Raw genomic sequence first — 10,441 nt, 5'->3', positions numbered from 1 at the left:
AGGAGATGAGGACATGAGGAGGACCCGTTACCATGACATGTTGCGAGCCGACATTCGAGAGCATGTTAGTTTTTCAGCTTGCCCTACCTTGGATTCCATGATTGCCAGGGCAAAGGAGAGGGAGATCGATCTGGATCACATCCGAAAGAGGAAGTAGAGGAGGGGCAGATGACTGGGGTTTCGGGGAAGAAGCCCAAGGGATCAGATGGTAGGCCAAAAGGCCAATCAGGACAGGGCCGCTGCAGGAAATGCGACAGGCCGCACGAGGGGGCGTGTAGGTTGGGATCTTCGGGTTGCTACAAGTGCGGCAAGATGGGGCATTTCAACAGGGATTTTACCGCCCACGCACCCACTATCCAGATATCCAAGTTGTTGTGTTTCCACTGCAACCAGAGGAGCCATAAGAAGGCCAATTGCCCCCCAGTTGACAGCAGCAGAGCCAGTGAAGGCACCAGCCCCGACGACCCTGTGGATTACGGATGGCCGAAAGGCCAAGGTAGAGGCTCCAGTGGTGCGAAGCTGAGCATTTCAGTTGACAACCGAAGAGGCACGCGCTGCACCTGATGTGGTGACGGGTACGGTTTCTTCTCTTATTTCTTTATGTTATGTCGTTGTGATTTTGATATGTTATGTGTAGGATCTGTTTAGGATTGTTCCATGTGAACGGTAACCCGTTTCAGGTGTTGTTCGACTCGGGTGCTACCTGATCGTTTGTTTCTTTTACGCTTAGCAAGAAGTTTCCTGAGTCTTCGGGCATGTTGGATTTCCCTCTAAAGGTTGAGATTGCGGATGACCGATCTGTGTGAGCATCAGAGGTCTTCCGGGGTTGTGTTTTGAGGTTGTTCGAAGAACGTTATCTAGTGGATTTGGTTCCCATACCGTTGAGGGGGGAACACGGTTATTATTGGTATGGATTGGCTAAGCTCCAATGGGGTAGTGATTGACTGCGTGCAACAGTTGGTTCGGATCAAACCCCAGGTGGGAGAGAGCTAGTGATTCAGGGCGAGAGGCCACAGTGAGGACCAGCTTTATGTTCGGTAACGAGGGATAGGTACTACCTTCAACAGGGCTCCGCAGGATACGTCGCCTATGTTATGGACACCCGAGAGGCGGGAGGGGCGACGGTGAGTGATGTGCCAGTAGTGCGAGAATTCTCGGATGTATTCCCCGAGGAGTTTCACGGGATACCTCCAGAGAGGCAGGTGGAGTTTAGGATCGACCTAGTCCCTGGTGCAACTCCGATAGACAAGGCACCGTATCGGTTGGCTCCTCCTGGGATGCATGAGTTGTCTACACAACTGCAGGAGCTGTTAGACAAGGGAATCATTAGACCGAGCAGTTTGCCCTGAGGAGCCCCGATTCTGTTTGTGAAGAAGAAGGATGGGTCGCATCGGATGTGTATAGATTATCGAAAGCTGAATAAGGTAATGGTGAAGAACTGTTACCCACTCCCGAGGATTGATGACCTCTTTGACCAGTTACAGGGAGCATCTTGGTTCTCCAAGATTAATTTGCGTTTGGGGTATCATCAAATGAGGGTCAGAGAGGAAGATGTACAGAAGACTACTTTTCGGACACGTTATGGCCACTATGAGTTCCTGGTGATGCCCTTCAGGCTCACCAATGCTCCTGCCACATTCATGGATCTCATGAACCGCGTGTGCAGACCGATGTTGGATTGGTCTGTGATAGTTTTCATTGATGACATCTTGGTTTATTCCAAGACTTGAGAGCTGTATGAGGAGCACTTGCGATAGGTTTTGGATACTTTGAGGAGGGAGAGCTTGTATGCTAAGTTCTCTAAGTGTGAGTTCTGTTTGTGCGAGGTGCAGTTTCTTGGGCACCTTATCAACCAGAACGGGATATCAGTTGATCCGGATAAGGTGGAGGACGTGATGAGGTGGGAGGTCCCGTAGTCTCCATCTGAGATTCAAAGCTTATTGGGGCTGGCAGGCTACTATCGGAGATTCATTCAGGACTTCTCCAAGATAGTCGTACCTCTGACCAGGCTGACAAGGAAAGCCGTGGTCTTTCGTTGGGGGCCTGAGCAGCAGGCAACGTTAGAGACATTGAGACAGAGATTGTGCGAAGCGCCAATCTTAGCCCTACCAGAGGGCGTAGAGGATTTTGTTGTGTACTGCGACGCATCCATTTCAAGTTTGGGCGTAGTTTTGATGCAAAGAGGACATGTCATTGCTTACGCTTCGAGGCAGCTGAAGCCTCACGAGGCGAACTATCCGACGCATGATTTAGAGCTAGGGCGGTTGTTTTTTCCCTCAAGATTTGGCGTCATTACCTCTATGGGGTTTGTTGTACCATTTACACGGACCACAAGAGCCTGAGGTATCTCATGAACCAGCCAAATATGAACATGAGGCAGCATCGGTGGTTAGATGTGGTGAAGGATTAAGTTTGTGAGATCCTTTACCACTCAGGGAAGGCAAATGTGGTGGCTGATGTGCTTAGCCGCAAAGCAGCACCGATCAGGGATATATGCATGCGGATGACAGTTGTGACTCCGCCGTTAGAGCAGATCCGAGAGGCCCAACAGGAGGCTATGAAGGAGGAACATCGGAAGAGTGAGCGTATTGTTGGTCAAGTTTCCTCTTTTGACTATGATAGCTGAGGGTTGTTGACCCTCCACCGTAGGGTGTGGGTCCCCTATCATGGAGGCTTACGTAAGACCTTTATGGAGGAGGCGCACAAATTCAGGTTTTCTATCCATCTCGGGGCGACGAAGATGTATAGGGATCTTCATCTTGACTATTAGTGGCCCTGCATGAAGCGGGACGTAGCATGGTTTGTGGAGCGGTGCTTAACCTGCAGGAAGGTCAAGGCTGAACATCAGAGGCCACACGACAAGATGCAGTCGTTGGATATTCCCATGTGGAAATGGGAAAATATTACCATGGACTTCATCACCAAACATCACAGGACCACGTGGGGAGTGGATTCTATATGGGTCATCGTGGATCGATTGACCAAGAGCGACCATTTTATGCCTCTCTATTACTTTATAATTTTCAAGGCTCCTCCGTCCGTGCTTGACTTATTTGAAAGGATTCGTAAGAGATTTCTTTAGGGCGGGAATGAAGAGAATCACAAGATCTGTTGGGTTGCTTGGAGACACGTTCTTGGTGACAAAGAGAGTAGTAGGCTCGTGGTTGGTTCTTTCAAAAGTCTCAACATTGCCTTATTGTGCAAATGGTTTTGGAGGTTAAAAATCGATGACTCCTCATTGTGGCAAAAAGTTATTTCTGGGATCCACAATCTCGCTCGTAAACCGGTCAATAATCTGTCTAAGAAGCCCATTACTGGCGTTTGGAGTAACCTGGTGATGATTTTGAGTTCTTTGGCAGATTTAGACCTTGACCTTTATTCACTGCTTTCCCTCAATGTCGGATCTGGTAGCAATACTTTATTCTAGCTAGATAATTGGATCGGGGAGGGGCTCTTGGATGTTCGATTTTCTAATTTATTTGAATTGGATAAATGCAAATCTTGCTTTGTGGCTGATAGGTTAAAATCTCACGTGCCTGTTTGGGCGTGGAAACGGAAACCCAATCTTCAGGCGGAGGTAGCAGAGTTGATCCATATTAATAATCTATTCGGTGGGATCAATCTAACTGGAGGGCCCAACAATAGAAATCCAAACTATGTATGGATGGTCGTTTCTATGTTCATGATGTTCGGAAACTCATTAACTCCAAAGTCACGATTGGTTTAAACAATCATATGACGTGGACTCATTTGGTCCCTATAAAAGTTAATTGCTTTATCTGGAGAGCTAACATGGATCGTATCACGTCTTCTGCTGCCATTGTTAAAAGAGTAGTTAGAGTGGTTTCTACTGTTTGCCAACTTTGCAATGTTGAGATTGAAGGAATGGACCATCTGTTGACGATCTGTGGTTTTGCTAAGGAGGTTTTCAAATGGATTTTCAGGTGGTGTGATATCCCTCTTGATAAATTATCTACATTCCCGAAGGCTTTGAATTTTGCGGATAAAATGGATGAATTCTCCCGAGAAAAGGAAGATTTTTATTGTCATCATGTATGAAGTGCTTTGGAATATTTGGAAATGCCGGAATGATAAGATATTTAAGAAAATTCATTCGTTGCCCCCTAAAGTTGCAGACAGTACTATTACTATGGTGTTTGGGTGGATTAAACATAGAGGTAATTCCGAAACCGTAATTGGGTTAACCGGTGTAGTTTTCCATTTAATGTCTTGTAATTTGGGGGTTGGGGGTAGAGGTGCCATTTTGGTGTTGTTCCGATGTTGTTCTTTCTTTTGTTTTGTTGTTGGTGTCGTGACTTCTGCCTTGTTACACATTAACTTGTTTCCATATTAAATTTCACCGTTTAAAAAAAATCAGAAATATTTAAAAATACAAATATTAAAAGATAAAATCATAATCATTCATCAATATAGACTTTTGTGTAATCATGATATCCTAAATTTAAGGGAATCATGTGATAAATGCTATGGTTGTACCAATTTAATGATACTTACTCTAGCAAATTCCATACTAAAGAAAAAGAAAATATATTTTTTTTGGTAGCAAAATAAACAAAATGAGTAGGGCCTAAAAGGCCCCCCGAGGTTAGTATGTTTGACACGTGGTAAAAGAATTTAAGGGTAACCGGCTATATCCGGTAACCGAATCCCGGTCACTTTCAATACAAAAAGCTTATATCAAGACCCTTCTGGTCACCTTTTTCTTCGTCTTCCTCCCCCTCGACAACAATGGGCGGCGGAGTAGAAAAATCGTTCGCCTCAACGGCGGCCGGAGATATCACCACTCCAAAAGATAAAGAAGAAGATGTAAGCTTGACTGACTTAAAGAAAAGAATGGCCGATTTCGCAAAGGAAAGAGATTGGGATCAGTTTCATAGTCCACGAAATCTCCTCCTCGCACTGGTAAAATTTTCCGATCTTGCTCTATGCTTCCTCTTTTCATCATCATATGCTCGCGTACACATGATTCAGTTAATCTAGTTATTTATTTGAATTTACGTTTCTCCTGTTCAGATTGATTACAAATGCAGAATCGATTGTAGAAGCTTTTATGCTTATTCTCTATATCTTTAATATCCGAGTTTCAGTTTCTGTAAATTTATCTTCCTAAATGTTGCTTTGATTTCACGCATTTCAATTCATATCCAAAAAATACCAATTACGATGCGACTAAAACCACCAAAAACCTATTCGTCGATTTCAAACCGAGTATCCATTACAAAATTTCCACGAGTTCGCTGTAAATTTACCTCTAAAATTTGTACTATTTCCTATGAAGCAACATTTACTCTGCTGTTTTAGTATACAGAAGGGATTTTGAAGTTAAAACAATAAATTGCTTACGTTTGAAAAGTAAACCCTTTTTTTTTGGAATGAATTACTTTTCCTCTTTTTCCTTTTTCTGGGGAAAAGGTTATGAGAATTGGGGTGCATCAATGGACCAGTACTTGCTTCGTGGCACCCCATCACACCCCATGTCACATGCAATGTCCAAAGAAATTTAGACTTAATAATCCCAATTTATTAATATGAGATTCTATAAAAGTATATAATTCTTTGAAATCAGTAGCTGTAATTAGGGGTTTATAATTCTGATCAGAGTAATTACCTCTAATTGACTCCAATCACAGCTATATACACTTCTAATTACCAAAACCCCAATCTTCATTAGATTCAAATCCAGATTGAGGATTAGTTTCTGGTTTAATTGAGTACAAAAAGGTTTGATAATGTTAGGTTCATTTATATGTCAGTTTATATAAATGCCAAAAGCCCAAAACCATTAGCTTTTTGCTTGAATGATATGTTATTCTTTCATATGATATTATTGATGCAATGAAAGATTAAGAAAGAAGACTGCTGTAATATGATTTAATTACTGTAGATTAATATGATGAATCTTCATTTAATATTAATTAAAATTTTAAGTTATTTACACATTAAACCATATGTTTGTGGGTGATTAAAGCTGGCAGTTGTCTGCTTCTGAGAAAAAGACACTGCCTGGTAAAGGCAGCCTTGTTTTGGTCGTTGTAGGACCACTTCAAAAGTAGGTTAATTTTTCTTTGTTGAAAATATCCATCTATTTACAGAAAGTGACAATTTTTTTTTTGCTTCTACAATTTTCTTTTTTAACTTTATATACGATCTGTTGTTAAAAATTGTTAAAAATACTTTAAAATATAGCTTCGGATAGTTGTATAAGATATTTATACAATTGTCAACAATCAACCCAACCAAAAATTAATTGGTTGGGTTGAAGGGTTGTTAACAATCAACCCAACCAAAAATTAGTTGGTTGGGTTGAAGGTTGTCAATAATCAACCTAACCAAAAATTAGTTGGTTGGGTTGAAGGGTTGAGATCTTCAACCCTATCAACTTGTTTAATAAATAGGCTGTGTTAGGTTTTTGACCTAACACCAACCTATTTAAGTTGTGGTTATGTTTTTTATTTTGTGGTCGAAACTTTTTTATCAAGTGGGGGGTCAGATCAAAGGGTTACTGGAAAAATAACTTTTTTGCAGAAACACTGAGAAGTGTGTATTTTGTATTTCAGGTGGGGGAAGTGGGAGAGTTATCGGAGATATTTCAATGGAAAGGCGAGGTACCAAAAGGGCTTCCGGATTGGAAAGATGAAGAAAAAGAACATCTCGGGGAGGAATTATCAGATGTGTTGTTATATCTAATCAGGCTATCAGATATTTGTGGTATTGATCTTGGGAAAGCTGCACTTAGAAAACTGCAAGTCAACGCCATTAAGTACCCGGTCAACCTTTGCAAGGGATCTTCCAAAAAACATAATCAAATCGTAAACACCTCTTTTCCGGCCACCACTAGCAATGGTAGCGGCAGCGTCGAGGATGGTGTTGGTGTCTCTCATGATGGTGTTTGATTTTTTTTTTTTTTTTTCTTTTTGTTTTATTTCTTGTTTTTACCGTTGACTTAATGAAATTTCTTTTATATGGTTTATAATTGTTTAATCAATTTTCATTTATATGGTCCCTGTTTGTGTGGCTGCGGACATTATATTGTTATGTGGTCCTCGTTTTAACTTTTTCTTCTAGAATGTTTGGTTTTTAATTTCTTTCAACTGTTTCTTCTAAACATTATTGTTAATACGATTAATTTGCATTGACATAGAAACTGTGGAAAACTTTAGGAGAGTTTGGAAATTGAGAGATTTTCTTGACTTTTTACGGGGTGTTTGGGATTGTTAATTTGAACCATTTTTTTCAAGTGTTGGTGAAAACTGAAAACTCCACAAATCATAGCAACAAGTTGGATCAGTAAAAACTGAAAACTCTGACATGGGTTAACTGATATATGTGTATAGTTGGTTATGTAAAGAGAAAAGAAAATGATGATACAATCCATATGGTTTTTAAGTTAAAATATTGGAGAGTAAATTGGTTTACTAAGTATCATAAGCATTTTTAAATAAGTTGGAAAATTAATTTATTTACCTGTATTTCTTTTTTCAAGTATCCAATACTACGTATTACTCATGATAAATTAATAAACATCTTAAATAAACAAATTAACCCATTTCTACCCTTCCCACCCTAAAAGAACACTTTTTGGAGTTATAGAGTATGCCACAAGTACAAATACACATACTTTTTTTTTTTTTTTTTTTTTTTTTTTTTTTTAAAACCAGCAAATCTAATCTATTTCTAAGCTAACAAGAAGTATTCTATTTATATCCATAACGAGACTTGAACACTAGACCTCAAAGAGAGAGGACACCACTTGATACCGCTGGGCTACAAGCTCTTTGGTACATACTCTCTATGTACCTCAAATTGTCTTATTGATAACGATGTTCATGTCTTTATCAAAGTAATGTTTTTGTATTACATACCATAATCTGGATAATCACAACAATAATAACAACTTCTGTCATAATTTAATAAATCTATAGGAACCGGTTATAATCACTTTGAAAATAGTTAGAAAAAATTTAGGATATGTTAAGTTATGGAAAAACAACTTGTTTTCCAAAAAATAAAAAATAGATAAATAAATAAATTGAAAGAACGTTTTCTTTAACATTTTTTATTATTTCTAAGAAACAGGAATTTTTCATTTTCAAAAATTATAAAAAAGAAAAAGAAAAAAAACTTGAAAACTGATAGTTATTGTTTTTCATACTTTTTGTAACATCCTGATTCAGATGGTCCAAGATCAGGGTTCGTGGGCCACGAGTCGGGCATGAAGAAGTCTCGGGTTGTGGCGAGTTTCTGGAATTGTAAGGCATATCATCACCTTTCCGTAGGTATGAGGACCTTTGGAATCGCAGTTATACCAAAGAAGCTATGGAAGTTTGAAGATTTGGCAAGATGAGTCCCTAAAGTGGAGAAGTGTGGCAGCGAAGTACGTTGGGCGTACGTATGCGTACGCTTAGCGTACAAATGCGTGTGTTCCTTAAGAAAGAGCCACCTAATACGTTAAGCGTACTAGGCACAGAAGGAAAACCCTAATTTTTAAGTTACCCTATATAAAGAATGAGATGGCCTCATTCTTGGCCACCTTTCTCAGAGAGCAAACCCTCCAAAACCCTAGTCCTTCATTCTTGGAGCTTGTATGTGTATTTAAGAGCTTTTGAGAGTTTTGGAAGCCTTGAAGAAGAAGGAGTTGGAGTCCAAGCTTCTAGATCTGAGCATATCTGAGATGGGAGCTTCTTTTTGAGGTATAAAGCTTCAAACTTTACCTCTCTTTTGTTTTAAGTATGTTAATGGGGTATTTTAGGGTTTTATCCCAAAAAGGTGGAGACTTGATGAGATCCTGAACTCCAGATACTAAGACCCTCCCCTTTTGAGCTTATTAGTGGTGTAATGTCATAAAAATGGGATCTTGGGTGTTGGAACCAAGTTATGCATAAGATAAGAGCTTATTGGGTAAAGAGAATAAGTGTTTTGTGTGCTTGTGACTTCTTCATCCATGCAAAGGCTTAAAGTCGATAACTTTATGGAGTAGGAGATGTTAGGAAGTCCAGATCCAAGAGATGAGTTAAGGTCTTAACGGGTTAAGACCCAGAAATTTATTTAAGCAAAACTGAGAGTACGCCCAGCGTAATCCTAGTACGCCCCGCGTACTGGGCTGAGGTCCCCGATCAGATTTGTGCATGCTTGAGTACGCTGAGCGTACCAAAGGAGGTACGCCCCGCGTAACCCCTTTATGGGCTTTTGGGCTAAGTGATGTGTTGGGCCTTGAGTGTTAGGCCTGGGGTTCGGGCTTCACGCAATAGATCCTTGGATCAGAGAATCATATGTGTGTGCTTTGGGCCCATGAGTTGGGCTTGCCTTTTAGTTGGGGTTTTGGACTGTGTGAGGGCCCATTTATTATTCGGCCTTGGTGGGCCCAATGGGTTCAGGGTATTAATGGGTTGGCAGGTTGTATATCTTTAGACCTAAATAGTGAGAGGTTGGACTTAGCTCCTAACTGAGATAATTGTGGGTTTGGCACAGAGTTAGAGGCTGGTGTGTGGCAGCAGTGTTTTTAGGATGTTGTTCTTCATCCGAGCTGAGTTTTCTCACTATACGTTACCTAGTATGGTATAATTATGTACAACAGAGGATCTTGTATGCTATGTGTATGTATGTGATTATGTGCAATGTGATATATGTATGCTATGTGATTGTATAGATCGGATGGATGATCCAACGACATAGACCGGACCAAAGGGTCCAACGATACAGACCGGGCCGAAGGGCCCAACGAGCTATGACCGGACCAGAGGGTCCAACGAGCTACGGGACTGGAGGGTTCCGCTGAGGCACATCGACCGGAGGTTCAAACAGAGTTATAGCCTCGAGTGGCTAATATGTGTTGTATGTGGTATTTTGGGGAACTCACTAAGCTTCATGCTTACCGTGTTATGTGTTATGTGTTTATGGTTTTCTTATCTGGATCGTTCACACCAGAGAAAGATTTAAGAGGATCCTGGATTAGTAATGGAGTTGTGCTTTGTAATTAAATAAAAGAGATTTTTATAAGATATGTTAAGAAGAGTATGCATTTTAAAAATGAAAATTTGTTTTGAAATTTTCACGTCGTTACAAGTTAGTATCAGAGCCGTGGTTTGAGGGATTCGGATGTACCTTCGGGTATGTCTGGACTCAAACTGAGGAAATGAGGAAAATTTTCAAAATAAATGTTTTTTTTTTTTCTAAAACAAGTAAGATTTTCTAAGAGAAAGCGGAAGGAGTAGTGTGTACAATCAGCCAGAGCCCGAACGGTGATTTCCCAAAATACCATTACATTTGTGTTATGAAATATATTATGAGATATTATGCATGCTAGAGATAGGCTAGATATTTCATATTTTAGGACTAGAGTGGCCTGATTTGTGATGCCTTAGCCTAGGAGTTGTTGTTATCTGTGATGCACTTTCGAGTATGTGCTGAGTAAGATATATCC

General features: G+C 40.4%; 1 protein-coding gene across 1 annotated transcript; it reads left to right on the top strand.

The window, feature by feature from the left end:
* The first annotated feature begins 4,712 nt into the window (after nt 1-4,712).
* Nucleotides 4,713-7,023, top strand: LOC145031295 (uncharacterized). Its single transcript, XM_078979816.1, has 2 exons — nt 4,713-4,923; nt 6,579-7,023. Exons 1-2 carry the CDS (start codon nt 4,750-4,752, stop codon nt 6,912-6,914), a joined length of 510 nt encoding a protein of 169 aa, XP_078835942.1. The 5' UTR covers nt 4,713-4,749; the 3' UTR covers nt 6,915-7,023.
* Nucleotides 7,024-10,441: the final 3,418 nt, after the last annotated feature.

This window comes from Lactuca saligna, chromosome 2 (assembly GCF_052625555.1).
Source record: "Lactuca saligna cultivar CGN05327 chromosome 2, ASM5262555v1, whole genome shotgun sequence".
In the NCBI taxonomy this organism is placed as follows: Eukaryota; Viridiplantae; Streptophyta; class Magnoliopsida; order Asterales; family Asteraceae; genus Lactuca; species Lactuca saligna.
This window is presented reverse-complemented; position numbering and strand designations above follow the sequence as displayed.